Here is a 26,072-nt window from a genome sequence, read left to right as displayed (position 1 = left end):
AAAAAGAATCAAAGTTATATCCGTTTTTGGCTAGTTCTGTTGCACATCTCCTATGTATAATATCTTCACAATGCTCTGCCAGATGAATACAGAGCATTCTGGCAGTGGTACCTATATAAAATAGTTTTGATCCCATTAGTGGATTTTGTAAAGGTATAGCATAAATTTTTCAAATTTATGCTATACCTTTACAAAATCCACTAATGGGATCAAAACTATTTTAAAGGTATATTTTAAAGGTATGTAAAAGGTATAGCATAAATTTTTCAAATTTATGCTATACCTTTAAAATAGTTTTGATATAGCATAAATAGGTATAGCATAAATTTTTCAAATTTATGCTATACCTATACAAATTAAAGCTCCAAATTTTTCAAAAAGCATAAACCCATCACTATCATTGCAAAGTATCCTATGCAATGTGGACTGGGGAGCTAATGCTAGTTCAAATTTTCTAAAAACTCAGTATATATGAAAGAAAGAGGTACCTAGGTACAAGATAGCTGGCAACATAAAGACCAGTTCCTTTTTACAAAATAAAGTTGATCTTGGAAATAATGTGCTTTTAACCCATTTACCTTTTTACTAAATAATTAAACTTTGTGAGAGAATATCCAGCTCTGTTCACTTCTAATTTAAAGGGCAAATTCTTTATCCACAAATGGTTGGGAGGATGGGTATAAAAAAGCCCTATGTATAAGTGCAGTAATGGCCAAATTTTTGTACCTAGAGAGATGGAAGGCAGTTTAAGGGATAATGAATGGCAGTTCATCACACTTGTAAAAAATGGAAAAGGAGGGCCCATTAGGGGATCTATATACAAGTAAATCCAAGAAAGAGATTTTTATATCTTTTTCTTCCTCTTTAGTAAATAAGATGGTTGGAAAAATGGCTGACAAGAATTGTATAAATTAATAATTCACCCTTTGAGCATTCCCATGCTAACAGAACATCCTTTATGTACCATAGATATAGAAGAGGATAATGTATACAAATGTGAGATCCGAATAGCCCCTGGGTCTAATTAACAATTTAAATATAACGTTAAAATTATAAAGTAAAATATTATTTCATTTTGGTGTGAAAATATCATTTTCTAATGTGGGGAAATTGATAAAAGAGCCACTTCCTTTAACTCCTTAAGCCTCGATTTTTGATATTAATGTAATTAAACATAAAAAATACTTAAAACTGAAAAAAACCGAAAGAAATGCATTAATTTTGAAGAAAAAGCTTCAAATTTTATTTTCCTTTGTCTCGTCTTTCTGTGAAATTTGAAACTGACCAGTCATTGTTTACACAGCTGGATGACCTTGAGAACAGCTGGTGTCGTATTTCCCGGGACATTCTCATAGACGTCTCGGGAGAAGGGTTTAAAGTAGGGTGAATACTAACTAGACCTATATTTTTAAATATTTTTAAAAAATTAAAATTTTTATTGAGATTTCCGACCCTCCGACTTAATTAAACTTATATATAAGAAAATCTATTAATTAAAAAAATTAAAAAACTATCGGAGGTCGTTTTTGACATCAGAAACTAGCTTTAAATAACTTTACCGAAGGAAAATCCATGCACTACAACTTTAGAACGATGAATGAAATTTGATATCAAACTCCCATTAAAAAACTATTAAAAAGCAATTAAGCGTGAAGCGTGCGTCATTAAAGGTAAATTAAAATCGCAATAAAATTTTTTCGCGCGGGAAAAAAATTTTGAAAAAATTTAGAGACTTAAAAAACATTCGAAAAATTCAAAAAAAAAATTTTCAAAAATGGCCTTAAGCACCGCATTTTATGTAATGCTATGTAACTTGCCCGAGATATCTCGGGCTTGGGCTTAAGGGAATTTATTAACGGAAGTACACACATCCTTTTGTTTTCCAGTTATCTATCACAAATCTCACCACCCTGGGAATTGTCGACCCCTCAATAATTCCCCTTCCCTCCGGTCACGTGAGAAAGTACAAATATGATGATTGGTCACAAATCATGAGATATAGTCAAAGATCTACATGATTCGGAGAGTACGCCATAGGACCTCATCGAAGCCAGACGTATTCCATATTTGCTCCCTAAGGCCAACGCCCTTAGTAGGAGTATGTCAGAAGATCTCATAGAGGAGAGAAGTCTCCCATATTTTCTCCATAAGGCCAACGCCCTTAGTTGTATCCAATTGAGTATAAAAATGAGTTAATTTAGGAAGAAAAGAAGAAACTTTTAATATTGTGCCAAATCAAGACCTCACCATGAAATGAAGTATGATCATAGAATACAGATGAACATAAAGACAAAGTAAACTTTGAGGTAGTGTGATTATAAATGAATTTGTGACCTCTCTCTCTCTCAACGCATATATTTTAATTGCATCTATATTCTCTCTAAATTGCTCGTTTGAATTGTTTAATTATATCCATTTTATATGCTTTTGTTTATTTTAGTTTATTAAATTCTTTTATTTTTATGTTAAAGAAATGTCTCATCTTTGTCTGAATCAAATCCATATTATCTCCATACGCGTGTTAATCCGCGTAATGGTAAATTGATTAACTGGTGTCGGGATCCTGACGTAGGAACGAAGAATTATGAAATCCTTCAGTTCCTCTCTAGATATATCCAACTGTAAGTCCCTCCACCCTCGAATTTCCTCAAATTAGGAAAAAGCCATTCTTGTAGAAGACCNTTTAGAACAATGAATGAAATTTGATATCAAACTCCCATTAAAAAACTATTAAAAAGCAATTAAGCGTGAAGCGTGCGTCATTAAAGGTAAATTAAAATCGCAATAAAATTTTTTCGCGCGGGAAAAAAATTTTGAAAAAATTTAGAGACTTAAAAAACATTCGAAAAATTCAAAAAAAAAATTTTCAAAAATGGCCTTAAGCACCGCATTTTATGTAATGCTATGTAACTTGCCCGAGATATCTCGGGCTTGGGCTTAAGGGAATTTATTAACGGAAGTACACACATCCTTTTGTTTTCCAGTTATCTATCACAAATCTCACCACCCTGGGAATTGTCGACCCCTCAATAATTCCCCTTCCCTCCGGTCACGTGAGAAAGTACAAATATGATGATTGGTCACAAATCATGAGATATAGTCAAAGATCTACATGATTCGGAGAGTACGCCATAGGACCTCATCGAAGCCAGACGTATTCCATATTTGCTCCCTAAGGCCAACGCCCTTAGTAGGAGTATGTCAGAAGATCTCATAGAGGAGAGAAGTCTCCCATATTTTCTCCATAAGGCCAACGCCCTTAGTTGTATCCAATTGAGTATAAAAATGAGTTAATTTAGGAAGAAAAGAAGAAACTTTTAATATTGTGCCAAATCAAGACCTCACCATGAAATGAAGTATGATCATAGAATACAGATGAACATAAAGACAAAGTAAACTTTGAGGTAGTGTGATTATAAATGAATTTGTGAGCTCTCTCTCTCTCAACGCATATATTTTAATTGCATCTATATTCTCTCTAAATTGCTCGTTTGAATTGTTTAATTATATCCATTTTATATGCTTTTGTTTATTTTAGTTTATTAAATTCTTTTATTTTTATGTTAAAGAAATGTCTCATCTTTGTCTGAATCAAATCCATATTATCTCCATACGCGTGTTAATCCGCATAACAGTAAATTGATTAACTGGTGTCAGGATCCTGACGAGGAAGAAGGTGAATTCGCCATCACCAAATTCCGCTTTAATTTATTCTAACTATAAGTCCCTCCGCACTTGATTTTCTTAAATTGGAAAAAGCCATTCTTGTAGATGACCTGAGAACTAGTTTCAACAACTAGCCGCTAAGTAAGTGATACACGAGTAATAAACTACTCCATACCCCCGGCTAGAATCTCACACAAAGCAGGAATCGAAAAGCTTTAAATTCTATTGAGAATGGGTATTCCATATCACAAATACTAGGTTTTGAGGGAGGCTCTTTTATTAATTACAGATAGTAACTATTTTTGTTTCAATGGTAATATTTATTTACAGAAACAGGGAGTGCCTATGGGCTTGCCTCTCTTGGCTATTTTAGCTGAGTTAGTTATCACCCATAACTAACTCAGCTAAAATAGCCAAGAGAGGCAAGCCCATAGGCACTCCCTGTTAGTTATGTTATGGCTCATAACTAACTCAGCTAAAATAGCCAAGAGAGACAAGCCCATAGGCACTCCCTGTTTCTGTAAATAAATATTACCATTGAAACAAAAATAGTTACTATCTGTAATTAATAAAAGAGCCTCCCTCAAAGCCTAGTATTTGTGATATGGAATATCCATTCTCAATCAATACAGTGTTTGCAAGCAGTCATTGCTTCAAAATGGGGAAAGATGGGTATAACAAGACCGCATCTGTTTTGAAAAAATGGTACATATTTGGAGGTGTAGCTCCAATAGTATTAGTTATGAGACTTTGCCTCACGAGTGGAAGAAATGTCAAGATTGGAACTAGGAAGCAATGATTTTCTTAGCAAGAGCCTTTTCTAAAAACTAGGTGGGATAGGAACACTTGTTCACCAAAGGATGAACAAGCATTCCCATCCCACCTACTTTTAGAATGGTGGATTTGTTTTTTACTTCAGGCCAGGTGAATTTGTGTATTTTTACTTCGAAAAAGTCTGGGACATGATACATTGGCTGGTGGGTCCAGGGGTCCAGATAATACTGATGCTATTCTCAGTATAATGACAACTTTTTTCACTTTTTTCAAAACTGCTGGAGTTGGGTCTTCTGTTACTAACACTGATCCTGACTGTAGTAGGAAGTCATCAGCTCTACATAAGAAGTCCTCATTTTTGCACAGTACAAACTCTTGTCTTTGTCAGAGATCAAAAGTCTAAGATTTAAATTGTTCAAGTAATTTCTCACCAATTTCTTGATGAAGACACAGAGCATAGAGAATGTGCACTAGAAATTTCTGTAAAAACAGATACCTCTAGCTGGGAATGTAAGTCCTTCTGTTGACACCCTTTAACCGCTGATATGGTTGGAGGAATTAATTCACTTAGGTTCTTCTTTGGCTTTGGAATAAATTTTGGCTGTGCTGTAGTAAACAACCTTATCTGAATAATTATAATAGAGGATATTAACCGGAGCTCTTCACTTGCTTTTTTTTCTGTAAAAGCCATTGAAACTTTTTATCCAACTTCATTTTCATTTGAAAGATATTGTTGTTGGAGATAAAATTAATTTTATCAAGCTGTTCAAAAAGAGTATTCAGTTCACAAACTTTAAAAAAGGCTAAGTGTGCAAGATATACATTTTACTCAAAACCAGTGATTTTTCTCTGTTGATCTTTGATTAGCCTTGCCAGGAGCTTTCTTTCAAATTCAGCAGCTATGTTTGCTTGTACTTCCTTAGTGCATGAATTTACCAGAAAATAAATTAAAAAGAGACAGATTAGAAATACTGCGATAAAATTTCTTCAAACAAAAATGTGTTTTTATTTTCTAATCACATATTTTTTCAATCCCCTGACCTTATTTTTTTCAATGTGTTTCTTCTTTGCAAATTTGTAATAGTTATGCACTGTCTGAATTTATTCTATTTTTGATATATATTTATTGGTTTCTAATTTAAATATTGTTAAACAATTTAAAAACTGTTGTTAAATTTTGTATTAAGTTCATAATGAATGTTTCCTTTTTTAAACATTTGTATAAATGTTTCTTGGACTCATATCTGGAATTTTTCCTCAAGAACTAAGATGCTGTAAATGGTGAACAAAGTAAATGGTTCTCAGGAATTATTGACTATGGAAAGTCATTATCAAATGGTTTGCAAGAATGCTGGCTAACTACTGGATCCTGAAGAGAGACATTCCTCTAGCTAAATACAGCAGGATATCTACAAGGACTACATTTGAGATAAATATACAAGCATGGATACTTACTATGTTTTCATTACATATGGTTTTATGACAGAACACAGAAATGTCCATTGCTCGAAAACTGACTCCAAAAGAAAGAAAGGAAAATTTGAAATCAGTGAAAAAATCCATATAAAAACCTTTCCTTTCCTATAAAATGATTTCCTTTTAACAGCCATTAAGTTTCATTTTGTTCCTCAGAGTAATTATTATGATGTATGCTTTAACGTTTATACAACAATATATACATTACATATAATTCAAAATTTTTTAACATTTTAAACAATTTATATAATAACTAAATTCTATATTTAAAGCAAAAGTAAAATTTAAGCTGAATTTATTTTTAAATGACAACAAATATAGTCTATTTTATTTCATTTATAGAAGTAATATGTTAATATTTGTTACCTTAATATTCTTGGCATTTTTAATTGAAGTATCATTGTTTTTCTTTAAATTTTCAATTTTACTTCTTTCTGAAGTTCTAGCTATTGAATCTTCCCAAGAAATTTCAAAATTATTCTAAAATGAAAAATTATTATTTAAAATATACATTATATCTTTTCATATAAAATTACAAAATTTTATTTATAAACATTTAAATTCATTCTTAATTCATTTACCAGAAACTTTAAACATTATTGTGTAAGTATTCAAAGCAAGTTTGACTTATCAGCTAAAATAGTCTCTTTCAACATACTTTGTTCAAAAGATAATAGATAGAACTTAACTTAAACAATGTCTACAGTTTCTGGTTATTCTTTATATTTTCTACAGTTACTGTTTGCTTTTAAATAAAGGCCATATTTTTCAATTTTCAGCTGTGCAGGCAATTGCAACTACAACAAATAAAGTTATGCAAGCAAATTAGTGGTCACATACTTGAAACACAGCAGCAACACAATTAAAACCTGACTAATGAAATTCTAATAATGGTTGACAGTGTTGATTACAATTGACAGCAGGTGATTAGAAAAATAAACCAAGTAGAGCCATCCTTTATACATTGTTAAAAAGAGAAAACATTTTCATTTTGTTAGCATTAGCTGATATTAGTGAGGAGAAAAGTGAATGATTATGTTAAGTAAAGCAGAGAGATAAGAAATCATGACATCAACTACTGAATGAGTTGAAGCATTCTGATGCTGAAGATTATCACAGATATATTTGTATGAATATGGAGATATTCTTGAGCATTTTGAAAAAAAAAAATAATCAAACTTATCATAAAAAAGCAATAATTTTTTCTTCCATTCTTGTACATTCCATTTTTTTGATCTAGTGTTGTATTATAAAGAGATTCTAATGTAATTCATTGCAATCTGAAGTTTAAAACTATATATATATATATATATAGTTTACACAGTTTTATTTACATATTGTATTTATTCTAGAAATTCTTCAGTCAAGCATGACAGAATATTTTTATGAGAAAGTAGAGATTGAAAAATTGAGAAAAGCTTCAAGTCAAGCTTGACATTGTGACAACTGTTTCTGCAGCTCTTGACAAAGCCATTCTTAATCGAAGTTGCTCAAGTTGAACTACATGGCCTTCAAGGGGTCTCAAGTTGTTCTTATTCTTTTAGATCTAGAATTTACCTCACCAATTTTACTCTTGTGCTTTCCCCTAGGATTGTTTTTTTTTTTTTTTTGACAAAATAGCAAGTCTTTTTAATTCCGCATTGATAAAACAAAGATGAGTTGTATATATGTTAATTAGATGAGCGATAACATTTGCCAAAAAATTTAAAAATGCAACTTAAATTAATTAAGGGAAATTTCCTCATCAAGTATGAATGTCACTTGGTCACTGATGTCACTGCAATCACCAATTCAAAATCAATAAAACATTTGTTCTATAGCTAATATTCCCACAAAATAAGTAACCCATACTTTCCATCAGAACATAAAACAAATATAACTCAAATTTCATCTGGATTGGACAAGCATTGCAGGAGTTATAAGGAATTCACACACACATACACAGAAATTATTGCTTTTTTATAATAAAGGAATTCACACACAAACACAGAAATGATGGCTTTATATTAGTAATAGTGTTCTTATTCTAAAAAAAATTACTGTTGGTATGCATATGAGGTAACATACAGAGTTGTATATAATGACTGAACATACACTATATAATTGTTTTTACAGGTATCCCTTGCTTAACACAGGATTTGATTAACACATGAAGTTAATTGCAACAATCACTTTACATATGCAGCTGAAGCTTTAATTAACACAGCTTTAGCAGCCATCTTTAGTTAACATAGATAAGTTTTCCTCAGCAAATAAAGTGTTGATGAATTTGCTATTTTCATGATGAGGGTGATTTTCAATAGTGAAGTTTCTTCCCCAAACTCTGTCTCGTTGAGTTGGTGTGCCATATTTATCATGACTCAACATAGTTGGGATCCAGGTTTGGTGAAAGCACACACCCACACTCAAGATAGACAATATTTACAGTTTATTTACAATATATATATATATAGAGAGAGAGTATACAAGATATAAAACACAGTAAATACAGGATATGGTGCCTCACATACTAGATATTGACCTTCGGGAACTAATAAGCACTGGAGAGGCCTCAGTCAGCCTGTGGAGTGGCTCTACTGCATGGTTTGTCTGGTCCCAGCACTTATCCGTCCCTGAGACTTCCATGTTACCAGTCTCGAGCCCTTCTCTCACCTCTCCCATTTGCTCCACAATTTAAGGGTTTTTGGACAGAAACTTCCGACCAATTACAAATCTTTGTTGCGCGAACAGCTTTCACCCAGGTCTGCTTTTATTGCATGAGAGTGGAGCTTACATTTACTTCCGCCGATATCTGACCCACTTGTTTATGACCAGGAGTTCACCATCTGGCAAGTAGTTAACATTGGACCACACGTGGGTCCAATTAGCAAGGTTGATGCTTCTTTTGTTCCCTCTCTGTCTACAAGCCAATACTTTACACCAATATAGATAGATAGTTTAATTATGATAGTTGTGATATTTAACACATTACTGCTAATATGATATTGTATTCATTGTTTAGAAGCTTATTTTAAAACTGCACATTTTGTTCATGTAAAATCAAATCAAAATGTCTGCAGATAAAATGCAGATTGGAAGTATTAGGTATGCTTTTTAAGTTTTTTGAAGGATATAACACTATACAAATAATAAAAATTACTCGTAGTGAGTATAGAGAAGATGCTCTTAAACATTGGATGTGTCAAATGTGGTTATGAAAGTTTTGTTTGGGAAATTTTGAACTAAAGGATATAAAATGTATGGGGTGCCCAAAAGCTGTTGACAAAAACTTTCAGGAAGAATTGCTAAAAACTGATAAATAAAACAATTCGTAAACTTGCAAAAATCTTTGTATAATTGACATGATGATTATGTTTCACATGCATTAATTAAGTGAAAAAACAAGCTGGATTAAGTATAATTTTATCTGACAAATGTAGGCAACTCTAAAGTTTCATTTTATTTTTAAATTAGTTATTCATTTTTATCATAGAAAGCTTTTTAATGGATGACAAAATAAAAATATTTATTTAACAGAAAATTTGTTCTAGTGGGTCATGAATGTTCAGTTGTGTACCGAGGTACCAATGTATTTGATTAACACAATTTTGATATATGCAGCAGTATTGAGGGACTACTTAATTGCGTTAATCAAAAGGGATACCTATACTCAGCAACTGCCAGCACTATACACCAACTATCAATACTTTTAATGCTATCTGCCAGTATGGCATACTGGTGTGTTCTGGCTGAAAAACAATCATGTTTTATATAAACTATACACTGTATAATATATTATATATGAGGGCTGTTTTTTTCAAGCTCCGATGGTCCATAAAACAAAGACAAGTGTAAATAACAAAATGAATTTATTACCAAAAGTTAGATACAAACATTGTTACTTTTTGACATAATCAGCATGAATATTGAGGAATTTGTCATATCTGTGGATGAGCTTTTCCATCCCCTTGTCATAGAATGTTGCTGCCAGTGAATTGAGATGGCCTTAACAACATTGTTTTGAAGATTGTCATTAGTTCATTAGTCTCAAACCTCAGCCCTGCTAGCAATGTTTTCAGTTCAGGAAAGTGGTGGAAGTCTTCACACAGCCAGTCAGTCAGTCAATATCTTTATTACATACAACAGTTTGTACATGCCCGGCTCAGCATGGCACTACTGGGAATGAAAACCAGATACAGTAGATGTTAACTTGTTTACAATACAGGAATTACAGAGATAACAAGAAGTAGGTTGGAATAGTATACAAGAGTTAATACAATGGTGATGCAGGTATAGCAATGATGTTGTAGTTAAATACAACAATGATGCAGATAATTACAATTTGTTTACAGTATAGGGTACATACAGAAGTGATGGATTTTGAAAGCTATACAAGTACAGACACTATGCAATATTACAAGTGTTAATGTAAAATAAAACATAAGTGTATAAGTGTAGAAGGAAAAGCACATAAAATACATAAAATTGAGTACAATACAGCAAATAAAGTAATGATACATTATAATAGAGTGTAAAATACAATTTGAGTATAGAATACAATACATAAGAGAAGTAATATGAGCCATTACATTACAACTTTGAAAACAGTAGCAGTTAGGTAGCATATGTATAGTACAGTGGTGCCTCGTATAACGTACGCCTCGAATAACGGACGCTGCGAATAACGGGCTTTCTGTTTGACCGTTACGTAACTCGAGCAACGGACTTGCTGCGAACAATGGACTTTCCGTTCGGCAGTTACGTGAGACGAACAATGGACTTTCTTCGAACAATGGACTTTCTTAGTGCGAATGATGTTTCCACTCTTTTGCCGTCGCCAATGACAATCTGCTACTTTTAGGATATATTAGTATTATTAGAATGTATTATTAGTATATCTGAAGTAGAAATGTAATGTAATATATGTTGATGATTTAAATAAACATTAAATGTAATGTAATACANGCGGGAAAGTAGTTCGGCTGCCCGATGACGTTTTACGTATTATAGGAGTTATTTTTACCGTTGTTTACGGATACTGCCACAATTTTTATAGGAATCATAACTATAGGAAACGGTTTTATAGGGGGATCTACTGTATATCATTTAAATATATTGTATCTAACAACCAAAATAATTTTAAATCAAAACATTATTAATCATCTTTTCAACAAATTTTTGTTATTCAGAATAAAATAATAATGTGCTTTGAATCTTACCTCATAAATATCTAAACGATTCAATTTTGTCAAAAATTTCAATGCCTTAGGTAATTCTTTAAGATTATTTTTATACAAATCTAATGTTCTTAATTCTTGAAGTTCACAGAATGACTTTGGCAATTCACATAACTAGAAAAGAAAAAAATAAGCTAATATTACTAATATTAATAAATTTAAAACAATTTTACTAAGAAGCTACACACATTATAGATGATATAAATAATTGCAATTTAGTCAATGATTAACATACAATCACTTATATCAATTATTTAATTAAATTTAAGTAAATTTAATTTTGAATTGTAAAATTCCAAAGATTAATTCTGTTTTTAAACAATTTTGATCATACAAATAATTCTGGATCAGTTCAAATCCTTTTTAATATTCCAACTAGAGACAGAAAAACTTTAGACACCAATGACATGATATTAAAAAACACATGCAATATACAATTGATGTCCATTTTCGTTTTTTATGGTACAGTACGGTTATTTTATGCTGCGGAACGAATTATATGTTTTAACATGTATTTCTATGGGAAAATGCGTTTCGTTTAATAGACGTTTCACTTAACGGATGTGCACCTGGAACGGATTAAGTACGTTGTACGAGGCACCACTGTATTTACAAATGTCCATAGCAGTGGCAGAGGTAATGAAAAGAACGAAGCCTGGTGAGGAACTACTCATGTGTGGTGATGGTGCCACTTGCTCATAAGAAAGCTACGAAAAGCTGAATAAAGATCCTTGTGTTTAAGGAGATCATGTTGCTGACATGGCTAGGAGATGTTTAATTTCTGTGCAATTAGTTCAATTTTGAGACGCTCCCTTTCAAGGCACACGTATCTGTAAAGATAGTGGTTGGGACCATCCACCTCCCTACAGATGGCACAAAGAGGAGTATGTTTACCCATAAAGCGATGGAGATAATTGGAAAATCTCCCGTGGCCAGTAATAAACTGAGTAAGGGGAGAATTGATATTAATCCAGGTATGGCAGTGGTGCTCATTGATATTAGGTATGAATTGGTAGGTTAGGTTGCTGTGATTGCTGTCCCAAGAGTTCTGCCAGCGGAGAAGAATATCATTATACAAAAGACTTTTGATTTTCCTATGGCTGAGCATGTTGCATATGGGATCCAACGTATTATCATTGACGGCAGCCTTTGCCATTAAAAAGTTTTAAAATGGGTAGAAGTCTGAAAGGTGGAAGTCTTTGCCACCATTAAATACCCAGCATATAGCCCCGATTTAGCACCGAGCGACTTCCACCTCTTTCCTGAACAGAAAAAGTGGCTAGGAGGGCAGAGGCTTGAGACTAATGACGATCTTCAAAAAAATGTTAGGGCCCATCTCAAGTTATTGACAGCAACATTCTATGACAAGGGGATGGAAAAGCTCATCCACAGATATGACAAATGCCTCAATCTTCACAGTGATTATATCAAAAAGTAACCATGTTTGTATCTAACTTTTGGTAATAAATTCATTTTTTACACTTGTCTTTTTTTATGGACAATCGGAGCTTGAAAAAAAACAGCCTATGTACATATATAATATTATATTTACTTAAAAATAATGTAACATACAGTAGATCCCCCTATAAGACGGTAGATACGTTCCGTTCTTTATGAATCAATTTTGTAGGAATCATAGTTTACGGACTACGGCTGTTTGAAAGGTTTTCTTTCATAAAATTAATCGATTCTAGACTAATTCGACTCAACATTTCCAAAATACGTATATTTTTTTGAAAATAATCCGTATAAACTACGTTATAAACAAAAAATTGTAGGATTGCTTACCGAGTGTGTACCGTTCGACTACGCCCGTTGCTAAAGCTTGGTTTCGTCGCGGAACAGCGCATCAAACCGCGGCCGCGATTTCTGATATTATTTTTCTGCGAAAACTTCGTTGACCTTTGGAGACATCCTTAATATAAATAATTTTTATGGCCGTTAAATAAGAAATGTTTCTTTCACAAGAAATGTATAAAATTACAGTACTGAACAGACGATAGGTCGCCTAACTCGCCGTAGCGTGACGCTAGACGGCGAAAAATATATATTTAATTATAATAAAGTTACAATAAATTAAGTTAATATATAATTATATATACAGTACCTAATTTATATATAATTAATATATAATTATATGTACAGTACCTAATTTATATATAATTTATATAATACTGTCCAGACGATAGAAATCTCTCCGTAGCGTGGCGCTACGGACAGTGGGAAAGTAGTTCGGCTGCCCGATGACGTTTTACGTATTATAGGAGTTATTTTTACCGTTGTTTACGGATACTGCCACAATTTTTATAGGAATCATAACTATAGGAAACGGTTTTATAGGGGGATCTACTGTATATCATTTAAATATATTGTATCTAACAACCAAAATAATTTTAAATCAAAACATTATTAATCATCTTTTCAACAAATTTTTGTTATTCAGAATAAAATAATAATGTGCTTTGAATCTTACCTCATAAATATCTAAACGATTCAATTTTGTCAAAAATTTCAATGCCTTAGGTAATTCTTTAAGATTATTTTTATACAAATCTAATGTTCTTAATTCTTGAAGTTCACAGAATGACTTTGGCAATTCACATAACTAGAAAAGAAAAAAATAAGCTAATATTACTAATATTAATAAATTTAAAACAATTTTACTAAGAAGCTACACACATTATAGATGATATAAATAATTGCAATTTAGTCAATGATTAACATACAATCACTTATATCAATTATTTAATTAAATTTAAGTAAATTTAATTTTGAATTGTAAAATTCCAAAGATTAATTCTGTTTTTAAACAATTTTGATCATACAAATAATTCTGGATCAGTTCAAATCCTTTTTAATATTCCAACTAGAGACAGAAAAACTTTAGACACCAATGACATGATATTAAAAAACACATGCAATATACAATTGATGTCAACCTTTTCTTTGAGGATCTGACATCAACGACACAGCATTAAAATTTTTCACATCACTAAGGTAAATATCTGTTGTATTTATACACATCTGTAGATCTCTGGTGGAAATCTGGGAATTTATTGTACTTAGCATATTTATATAAATTGTAAAATTCCAAGGATTAATTCTGTTTTAAACTTTAATCCATACTCAGATTCTTTGTATATTGTATATCAAACACACCTTAATACTGAGCGACTTTGTTTATTACGTTGAACAAATGTTTTCAACCCACTCAATGGGTCATCATCAGGTTACTGATGCTATACGAACCTTTACACTAGTTCGCTTCAATTGTTCCCATTGAATCACTAAGGAATTTGAATTAAAAGTGTTTTGAACATTATGTTAAATTCAAAATAAACAAAATAGAAACCATCTAAATAGTCCATTAAATACCAAAATTGAACTAATCAAACAAACTATAATAAAATAAATATAAATATAACAACATAAGATTTTTACAACGACAACGTGCTCCGCATTAAATTATGAGCTTTCTTTGATTATGTACTTCTAAGCTGAAGGTAAAATTGTGGCATCCTTATATTTCAAACATTTTCCAGTTAGGCTAGATTTATAGATTTTTCACTTTTCCAATGTTAACGCCATAGACGGTGAACGCACTGGTGCAATAATTTTGCACCAGTGTGTTCACCGTCTTTATGTTTGTAGTGTGAAATTTTATTTTGCATCGGTTAAAGGTTTCTGAGGTATATGTTGTTTAGTTAACTCTGATGTGCAGTTGTTCATTATTAGCAATAATTTTGGCTTCCACCCATTCGACTATGGACCCATCTGTTTGTGCTACCTTCAATAACACTGTTGAATAGTGTCCTTTGTTTATGTTGTACTTTTGCTCCTTGATTCTTTTGTTTAGTTTTCTGGTTGTGACACCTATATATTCCTTGTTGAGATCTAATTGGTCATTCTTATAGGGTATCGTGTACATGCCTGCTTGTTCTTCCTTTTTGATCTTATCTTTGTCATTCCTGAGTAAGTTATATATTGTGGGAGCCTTTTTGTATAGTAGTGTCGTGATTTTGTATTTCGCAATCTCCTTCATAATGCCAGTTAGATCTTTGTTGTATGTGAGTTTAGTGATACTCTTCATTTTCTTTTTTCTAGGATCTGTGTAAGAACTAATTAATTCTTCAATGACTCTTGTTCCGTAACAATATCCCTAATCCTAGTTAGTTCTTCTAGTCTGTCGTATACATTGGAGCATTACTGGAAAGCCCTCTTAATCAGAGATCTAAAGGCTGAGAATTTATAGGTATGTGGATCATTGGAGGTCAACGGGATGTATAATGGGTCATGAGTGGGCTTGATATATACCTTCGTGCTTAGAGAACCGTGATGGAATGCAATACCAATGTCTAAAATATATATCTCCATATTGCTAATTTGCTCCAATTTAAGCTTCAAACCATCATTATTGGAATTCATCCAAAAAATCCAAAAAATTGGATTTCATCCAAAAAATGGTGTATTCTTGTACCATTCCTCCATAAAATAAGCACATCATCTACATACCTTTTATTTAGGATTATGTCTTGCTTAAAATTCGTAATCATGCTCTGTTCTATTCCGCGTAAAACTAACTTACAAAGTAAGCTGGACATCGGGCTGCCCATCGGAACCCCTTTCATTTGCTTATAAACTATAGTGGTACCTCGGTATACGTCTGCTTTAGAATACGTCTGATTCGGAATACATCCTGTTTGGACGAAACAAATTTCGCTTGGTATACTACTTAATTCAATTATATGCACCATCTATGAACAAGTAGCACTATCGGTGTACTACACCAGACTAGACATTTGCGGTGCAACAGTTTATAACTTTGTTAAATTTCTTCCGATTTTTAATTTGTATGTAAAATTTTATTATTTTTATTAATCATGAATTGCAAAAAGGCAAATGAAAAGCAACAGAAAACTAAAAACATGACTAAGATCACAATGGAACTGATAAAAGAAATTGTTAAAAATATGAAAGTGGCATGCGTGTTCGAGATTTTAACTGTTGCATACCGTATTCCGAGAACGATGATATTGACAATCGTGAAAAATAAAGACATTATTAAATCTGCTAATGTTGCAAAATGGGTTAAATCAATTTCTAAACAGAGATCAAAGACATTAGATCATGTTGAGAAATTGCTTTTGCTTTGGATAACTGAAAAACAGTGTGCTGGAAACAGCTTATCAGAAGCAATTATTTGCGAGAAAGCTAAAAAGATACATGCTGATCTCATGAAAAATCAAGCAGGAACTAGCCAGGAAAGCCAGGTGTTTAAAGCCAGCCATTTTTTTTTCACATGAGAACGGATTAATCATTTTTACATTACTTCTTATGGGAAAAGTTGGTTTGGTATATATTTAATTCAGTGTAAGTTCAATCATCAAGAATGGATTAAGGTCGTATACCGAGGTTCTACTGTATACCTTCAAAACTGAAGAATGATTGAAAACATATGAGGTTTGCCAGCATCTCTATGTCCCTAGGATAGGCCGACACATGTGGGTTCAAATTGCATAAGGTGTCAATTAGTGCGCCATAACATGAATCTAACTTTATGGATAGATACATACTTTTAAAGTCCATGACCGATCCAACCTCTTCGTCCATTAGAGATAAAATCTGAGTTCACTTATTAAGTTACATGGTTTCTTTGTAATAAAATGATAATCTCCAATTTGATCCGATAAAAATTTATGCAGATGCTTCTCTAGCTTATACATTGGCCCTTTACATTTTTCAACTACTAGTCTAATCTCCTTGTTTTTATGTGTTTTCGTAAATCCGAATAATATTGGTATACTTGGGCCAGTGATATGTGATTGTTTTAGGAAAGGGAAGAGTGAGGTAATGGGTGATTTCTATAACTTCTTCACTTTTCTATCTACTTTATCAACGATATTGTGATCAACTCTTACACATTCAGTTTTTTTCTATATAGTTCTCCAACATTTCCTAGTATCTTTGTTTCTTCATTAATACCAAATGTTTACTCTTATCTGACCTTGTTAATACTAACTTGTTATCATTTAACCATTTTCTTGTATGGTTGATGCTATTCCTTTCTAATGGCTGAGTCCTGTAGCTTCTGTGTTTAAGTGTTGTTTTCCATCGGAAATAATCTTTACTAACGTCAACATGACCAATGAGCCCTCTTTCAACTTTGGCTATGGTGTTGCACCAGTCCACTGTGTTGAAAGTTGAAAGAGGGCTCATTGGTTCCATAACTATGGAGCAACACCATAGACGAAGTTGAAAGAGGGCTCATTGGTCATGACGTTATCATTGGAAAAGTGAAAAATCTATAAATCTAGCCTAACTGGAAAATGTTTGAACTATAAGGATGCCACAATTTTACCTTCAGCTTAGAAGTACATAATCAAAGAAAGCTCATAATTTAATGCAGAGCACGTTGTCAATGTAAAAATCCTATGTTGTTATATTTATATTTATTTTATTATGGTTTGTTTGTTTACTTCAATTTTGGTATTTAATGGATTATTTAGATGGTTTCTATTTTGTTTATTTTGAATTTAACATAATGTTCAAAACACTTTTAATTCAAATTCCTTAGCGATTCAATGGGAACAATTGAAACAAACTAGTGTAAAGGTTCGTATAGCATCAATAACCTGATGATGACCCATTGAGTGGGTTGAAAACGTTTGTTCAACGTAATAAACAAAGTTGCTCGGTATTAAGGTGTATTTGATATACAATGTACAAAGAATCTGAGTATGGATTAAAGTTTAAAACAGAATTAATCCTTGGAATTTTACAATTTATATAAATATGCTAAGTACAATAAATTCCCAGATTTCCACTAGAGGTCTACAGATGTGTATAAATACAACAGATATTTACTTGAGTGATGTGAAAAATTTTAATGCTGTCTCATTGATGTCAGATCCTCAAAGTTAGCAGCTTTAATGATTTAAATCTGGCTGTCTTTAGTTTTCCAAGACCACTGTTTAGCAAGTTGTGCAATATTGTCATTGGAAATAAATAAAATTATTCAATTCTGAACATTAGTGTCCAAAATTATCTAAAAGAATACAACATAAGGCCCTTTTTTCCATTTTTGTCTTTTTCTACTTATGATAAAATGCCCATAAAAAGTTCTTGAGGTTGCTCAACCAGGTTAGATCCTGGTCCCCGTTGCAGTAGGCTGACTACCTTAACCACCTCAGCATCTAGCTGTCAAATGTAATGGCTTAGAAAAGTTAATTTTAATGTCAAAATTAAAAAGAAAAAAGAAAAACAAAATTAACATTTACTAAAGTCTATATTGTTATCATAGCCCCCCTTTTTTTTTCTTTGACCATATGAAAAGTAGCCAATTTGTGATCTTATGGGACTTTTAAATACTTATATTAAAACAAGTTAGCAGGTTTTCTAAAAACATCCAAAATTATCAAATTTTCCCCAGGGTTAGAAAAATATCCAATGTCACCTCAAATTATCCAATTTACGGATAATTGCAAATTGGCAAAAAACAACTGTGGCACCATCTGCACCCATATTATTTACATCTGAATCATCTTAATTTTTTAATACATCAAATTTACCTGACTTAAAATTTTGGACTGAAAATTAGATTAACTCAAGATTAATATTTTTAGTATACTCAACAGTCTTAATAATAATCTTCATTCATATCTATTTATTATATAATTCTTCATTACAAAATATTTTTATAAAAAATTTCTAATACAATGTTTTATTAATGAATAAATTAAAAACATACATACTCGATTATCATCAAGCCTTAATTCTGTCATCTTCTGTAACTGTCCAAAATTTTCAGGTAAGCATTCAATATAGTTAATAGAAAACAAACAAACTTCAAGAGATTGCAATTTTCCAAAACTCTCAGGTAAATAAAGAAGATTATTATGACAAAGATCCAAATATTGCAAATTTACAAGATCTCCAAAATTCTCTGGTAAACTTTCTATAGAGTTTTCATCTAAATATAATTGGCTTAAATTAAATAATTTTCCAAAACTCATTGGAAGACATTTAAGGAAATTTCCATTTTGTAAATGTCTTGATCGTTCCACTTCATCAGCTGTACTTCCCATATCAATAAAATCAAGATTTTCCAAATTGCCAAAACTCTCTGGTAAAGTATCAATGCAATTTCCTCCTAAATCAAAATGTTTCAATTTTTTGCTCACATTTCCAAAATCTTCTAAAAATGGCATACCTTTAATACTATTATTTTTAAGGGATATATGCATAATAGATTTTAAATTATTAAACCATAGTGGTAATGCAACTAAATTATTGTTGTCTAAAAAAATTTTTTCTAACAAATGTGATGATTTACAGTTTTGTGGTAAAATATTCAATTTATTATCAGATAAATCTAAATCTACAAGTGATGATAAATTATTAAATGAATCTGGCAATTCCTGTATTGAGTTTTTGCTTAAATTTAAACATTTTAATTTAGAAAGATTCCCAAAGCTTTCAGGTAAGGCACTAATATAATTATAACTTGCTTCAAATCGCTGTAAATTCACCAAACAATCAATATTCTCGGGAAGAAATGTTATACAATTTTCATCTAAAATTAATTCTGTCAGAGAATGTAAACCATTAACACAAGAAAACGCTTGAAGTAAATTACTCATTAAATTAAGAATTTTTAAATTGCTAAGTTGTGAAAAACTTGACGGTAATTCATGTAATGTATTTTCACTCAAATGCAATTCTGTTAATTCAGTTAAATCTCCAATATTATTTGGTAATGTAGTTATGCCATTCCCAGAAATTGAAAGACAAGTCAACTTTTTGAGTTTATTACACAAAGCTCCAGGAATTGTTGATAAATAGTTAAAGTTGAGATCTAATGAAGTAGTATTTTGAAGATCTAATAAATAATCTGGTAAACTTGAAAGTTGTTGAGATGATAAATCTAATTCTAGTGTTTCAACTTTTTCATCTTCTGTTCTTAAAGTTCTCATATCTGAAATTAAAAATATTAATGACATTTTTTTATTAACAAATTAATGTTAAATTGTATAAGTATAATTCAATAATTCAATGTGTAATAATATAAATGTGGAAATGTGGAATAAAGTAAAAAAATTATTCATAGGATCTATATATAATAAAGTTGAGAAATGAAAAAGAGATAAAATAAAAATAATTTGTTACAATAATCTTTTCCAAAACAAAAAAAATATAGTAAATGCAGTAAAATTGTGTAAACAGAACCTTAATAAAAAGAAAACCTGCCTAAACAGAAAAAGTTTATCAGAACAGAATGTTTTTCTGTTAAATTTTACTATTTGCATTTTTCATAAACTATAGATGGCACTGCATTTTTACAAAACGGCTACTTTATCTGGGTCAAGATCTAGGACCTTGTATCTGGGTTGTTTGTAACTAGTCAACATAAAATTAATCATATATTACAGTCCGATATAATGACATATGCTACTTGTAGCTATTTATCAAGAAATTTATAGGAGAACAATTATTGCTAGCGGGACATGTCTTTACATATGATATTATAGAAACAAATGAGCGTGATTTGTTCTATACAATTGTGCTCTTTTGACATCTGTCCCATCAGGGCTATATTTACAAGAAAGCTATGTTACTTTTTTGCTTAAGGCCTTGAGTTTCATAGGCTTCAAAAATTTCTACAAATAAGAAAATTAAATGCCATGCCATGATGTCATGTGACAAATTCAAACAAGAAAGCAGGAAGTGATGTTGAGAACTGTGAGGACCACCACCGCCCTCCAAAAATATATATATATATTGTAAACTTATTTGTAATAATTTTTGTTTATTTACTTTATATCTTTTTTTTATTATGTATTCACATGAACCTTAATTGTATCTTGGATAACAACCGAAGTTGTAAGAGGAAATTCGCCTATTTTACAAATCTAGGGACCCCCTTTTTAATATCAAGTAATTAGAATAAAACGGTTTATCATTCAAAATCTCACAACATGCCAAAGAAAAGAGGAAAAAGCAACCAAATAATCAAAAATTATATAGAAATTAGGAACATTGCATCCCCCTTTGTTTTCGGCAATGTTTACATGAAGAACTTAGTCAAAGCAAGCAATGAACAATGACTAAGAACAAAGATGAGTCATGTCGACTTAGAAGATGACTCTAAGAAAGCTGCAAGTCATCCCCAAATAAGAAAACACTGTCTCAGCTACAATGATGACACTGCAAATGAGTCATCACCCGATGATGACTTTCTCATGCTGAAAGGGTTTAAAAGGAAAGCCCCAACAAAAGAAAAAGCAGTTCAGCCAGAGAGGAGGACACAGTGAGTTGGAAGCAGTATGGTCAGAGGGGAGATACAGTGCAGTCAGAAAAAGGCAGTCAGAGTGAGGACACGGTCCCGTTAGAAAGACAGTTAGAAGGAAACAGCGAAATAGTCAGCAATTGTGGACACAGCTCCAACCCGAGAAAGAGTGGCTCAAGAGAAGACAACTCAAAACAAGCAAGAACCAGACGAAGTGCAGTGAACACCAGAAACCTCCGCAGTCTTGGCCGTCAAGTCAACGTCACAAAAGAAGACATCTTGTTTATCTGGTATGTTGTGAGTCGCGTAAGTTCGAAATACCCCCTTGTTAGGTACCCCCTCGTTGAATAGATAAGAATAGGCAAATTTCCAAACTCAGTTTTTATAACTCTGTTCTAAACTTTTGTTTGTGTTAATAAATGTCCTTAAATTGGTTATATCTGACTCTGCATTCTTCCTCCTGAGAGGCTCATTCCTGGACTTAAGAGTGACTCTTACCCTCGCACCTTAATCATCCATTTTATCTCAAACGGTGGTGTGTCCGATAAAACACACCTGGTGGCAGGACTCTACCTAAAAAAGAACGTAATAAACCTTTTACAGCCCCCGAACCCCACAGAACCAAAGGTAGTTTTCATGCAATGCCACCCAGCATTTCCAGATTGAAGATTTTTTTGGTGTGACATTTTTTACTTTAATCTTTACTCAGTAGACTAAAGCATAGCATAAAAATTTTGATATGACAGAACATGTGAAATACTGTTTAAGTACTGTGATTGAATGTGTTATTTGGTATTATTCATTAAAAAATTATTCAAAAATGATTCCTATTTCTAAGTGACAGATTAACATATTAATGTTATTTTTGCTTTCCTGACCCCAAAGTAAAACTACCAGCATCTGCAATAATTAGTAAGTAAAACTGGTAGAAAAAAATAATTTGGAAGTGGCAAAAATAATTTAAAACTGGTGAAATGGTTGGCAAGTTTTTAAAATTTTCCAGAGCAATCAATAAAGTACTGCCAATCTGTTTTGTATGGATTAGTTGATAACTAATTAGTACAGAGTATTTGAAAACAAGTTGATTAAAATGTTGATAATTACAAAGATTAAAGCAAATCATTAATTAAAGTATTAAAATTTCTAGAAAAGTCAGACCACAGAATAACTCGGACTCTATATTACTATAATGCCATTAAAATTTCTGACAGAAAAATGAGACAAGTTCTTGTTATTTGAATTGACTTGTTTGTTATCACATGAGCTCATACTGTAAGAATTGTATCTAGGAAGTATTAAAATTCTTAGCACTAGTTCTTGGAAACAACAAGAACTTTTTAAATCAAATAGTTCTTAACTCTTGCTTTTAAATATGTACAGTACATCTTTAGTTGCAGTTGCTTTGAATTAAGCCTAGTAACAATTTTCCTATGACAAAATGATTTTACTATTAAAAATGAACTGTGTGACATTTATCCGATATAGTTTAAAAAGAAAAATACTACAACCTGTTCAAAACAAAAAAAATTAATTTGGTACTATGCAATTCCAGTTTACACAGGTTTTACTATATATAATTACATGAATACAGTCGACCCCCTATAACACAGTAGATATGTTCCGTGTTTTATGAATTCCATGTTGTACGAGTCACTTAAATACATGAGCCGATCACAGCCCGACACTTATACAGTTTAGGGACTATGGCTGTTTGAATGGTTTTCTTCTGTAAAATTAATCTATTCTAGACTAATTTGACTCAACATTTCCAAAATATGTATAATTTTTTGGGAATAATCCATATAAACGATGCTATAAACAAAAAATTGTAGGATTNTATTTGCGAGAAAGCTAAAAAGATACATGCTGATCTCATGAAAAATCAAGCACGAACTAGCCAGGAAAGCCAGGTGTTTAAAGCCAGCCATTTTTTTTTCACATGAGAACGGATTAATCATTTTTACATTACTTCTTATGGGAAAAGTTGGTTTGGTATATATTTAATTCAGTGTAAGTTCAATCATCAAGAATGGATTAAGGTCGTATACCGAGGTTCTACTGTATACCTTCAAAACTGAAGAATGATTGAAAACATATGAGGTTTGCCAGCATCTCTATGTCCCTAGGATAGGCCGACACATGTGGGTTCAAATTGCATAAGGTGTCAATTAGTGCGCCATAACATGAATCTAACTTTATGGATAGATACATACTTTTAAAGTCCATGACCGATCCAACCTCTTCGTCCATTAGAGATAAAATCTGAGTTCACTTATTAAGTTACATGGTTTCTTTGTAATAAAATGATTTGTTCCCATTGAATCACTAAGGAATTTGAATTAAAAGTGTTTTGAACATTATGTTAAATTCAAAATAAACAAAATGTTTCATAAAATTTAGAGATATTGTATTTTTGTGCATATAACTCACAATAGTGTATAATAATAACAGCACTTATTCTGCAGAAATCTACTATAATAGAAATTATATCTTTGCATAACCTACGCCATATATCTGAAACTTTTACTGATATGCAGCTTAGAAGATACTGTCTTGAACATTAAAATGTTATTTTTATATTTCATTTCATTGTACATGTATATAAAATAAGCAAAATCAAAAAACAATATTGAGAGTAAATCTACTAAATTTCATTTGCAGAAGATACAGATGCCATAATAATGGTCTTTTTGTCATATTGCTTAATTTGTTTTATTTATCAAATAATACATAAATTCTTAAATAAATTCAGAAAACAAAAATAATATATATGTTCATAATATCCAATGACAAATTCCACAATCAATCTTTCAGTTCTTATTTGCTACCTAATTTTAACTCAGATAGATGCAGAAAGAAAAGCAGAATGAAAAAATGATTTATAATGATTATTCTCAACTTTGATTCTTATTGCTGTTTTGAAAAATAAGAATTGAAGCAAAACCAATAACACTACACCTTATACAATTTTCCAGCAAAAGGTTAATCAAAACAAATGTTTTTGACCCATTCAGAGGTCTGCCTCATGTTAAAAAAAACATTAAATTACAAACTAAAAAAAAACTGAGTTCTAATGGCATAATCATAACAGCTTATTTTAAATTTACAAAATTCAAAAACAAAGAATTTACATATTTTAAAAATTCAACAAACAAATAATTTAGTTGATAACCAAACGAGGCAAGACGACAAAGCTAGACTTAATGTTTGTTAATAACATATGTAATTTGTTTTATTTTATTTTTTAATTTATGTATTCATTTTAATATTTTTAAAATATGTAAATTATTTGTTTGTCAAACTGTTTTTACTGGCAATATTTCTATATATCGCTGTATTTATTTATTTATTATTTTATTTTGTATTTAATATTTTTCTTGTTAATTATTTATTCCTATTTTCTATGTTTTATTTAATATATTTTATGCTCCTCACTATGTAAATTTGTAATTTTTGGATGTTTTTAATCAAGCTGCTTGGGAAAACATAGGGTATATTTGTAAAGTCAAACGAGCTAAACAAGAATAACGTCATCGTTATTCTTATTTTGTTAGACTTTTCGAATGATTCGTTTATAACTAAATGACTGTTTCTAAAATCAAAGATATGAATGTTGCTAGTGCAGCCTCATTCAAAATATTTTTCTTAGATTGCTTCAAGTGGACAGTTATTTCTATCATTTCATCTTTTAATTCACAGTTTAAACAGTCAGATAGATTTAGAAACATCAATATCATCATCCACCATTTTCTTAATGAAGTGAATTAACTCTTTCCTTCATGAGCTTCCTTAGAGTTTTGTTTGAAATATCATCACCACAGAGAATGCACACTGAGCAAGACTACTACTTTTAGAACAATTCGTTACTAACACATTTAATTCATTCAACTTTACAAACATACCCATAATGGTAAGCACTATCACCATCTACTGCTATTGATGTGATCTTTTGATTCTTGTTTCAATTATGTCATTATAAAACTAGATCAATTGCAAAACACTTTCAGTAAAATATTGGGTTAAAGTATACTTAGGTAACCCCTATCACCTTGCTACCGGTAATCTTGATGAAGGTGCTTTGAGGAAAAAAGTAGAGGGCATCTTTATTGACGTTGCTTAATTATTATGCAAAATAATGTATTGTGTATTCATTTTTACAAATGTGGTTTTATGCAAATGTTGATATTCAATTATGTGGAGATTTTGTAATTTGTGCTAGTTTTTTTGACTTAAATCATATTTTTTTGGATTAATTATTTATATAAAGGTATTAATGGTATTTTTTTCATGAATTTATTGTATTTATTACTTAATTAACAGTAATTTTATTATTAGTTATAAACAATGAATTTAGAATAATATAATAATAATAATAATAATCAAAATTATAATAATCAGGTCATAAATACTGAAAACTACAGAAATCACATACTCAAAGATACAACACTCACAAATAACACATGCAGAAAATGTCACATCATGCCAGAAACTATACAACACATCACTTCTGGTTGCAAGCTCTTGGCACAGACAGATTATTTACACAGACACAATCAAGTAGCAAATATAATACACCAAGAGCTTGCAAAGAAACACAAACTGGTAGACATTCACGAACCATACTACAAATACATTCCACAGACAGTATTGGAAAA

General features: G+C 31.3%; 1 protein-coding gene across 1 annotated transcript in view; it reads right to left on the bottom strand.

Moving 5' to 3' along the window:
* LOC111625414 (leucine-rich repeat protein soc-2-like) overlaps nucleotides 1–25,605 on the bottom strand; it is a 41,786-nt gene extending 16,181 nt beyond the window's left edge. Inside the window, exons 1-5 of the mRNA XM_023368557.1 lie at nucleotides 25,320–25,605; nucleotides 18,884–20,106; nucleotides 13,606–13,737; nucleotides 11,115–11,246; nucleotides 6,283–6,396 (exon numbers count right to left, since the gene is read on the bottom strand). Of these exons, the coding sequence (XP_023224325.1) occupies nucleotides 6,283–6,396; nucleotides 11,115–11,246; nucleotides 13,606–13,737; nucleotides 18,884–20,106; nucleotides 25,320–25,344 (1,626 nt within the window). The 5' untranslated portion in view covers nucleotides 25,345–25,605. The remainder of the gene's footprint in view (nucleotides 1–6,282; nucleotides 6,397–11,114; nucleotides 11,247–13,605; nucleotides 13,738–18,883; nucleotides 20,107–25,319) is intronic.
* Nucleotides 25,606–26,072: the final 467 nt, after the last annotated feature.

This window comes from Centruroides sculpturatus, unplaced genomic scaffold, assembly GCF_000671375.1.
Source record: "Centruroides sculpturatus isolate CEXI.00-Female unplaced genomic scaffold, Cexi_2.0 scaffold420, whole genome shotgun sequence".
NCBI classification, from domain to species: Eukaryota; Metazoa; Arthropoda; class Arachnida; order Scorpiones; family Buthidae; genus Centruroides; species Centruroides sculpturatus.
Note: the sequence above shows the minus strand (reverse complement) of the source record. Positions and strands in the feature narration are given on the sequence as shown.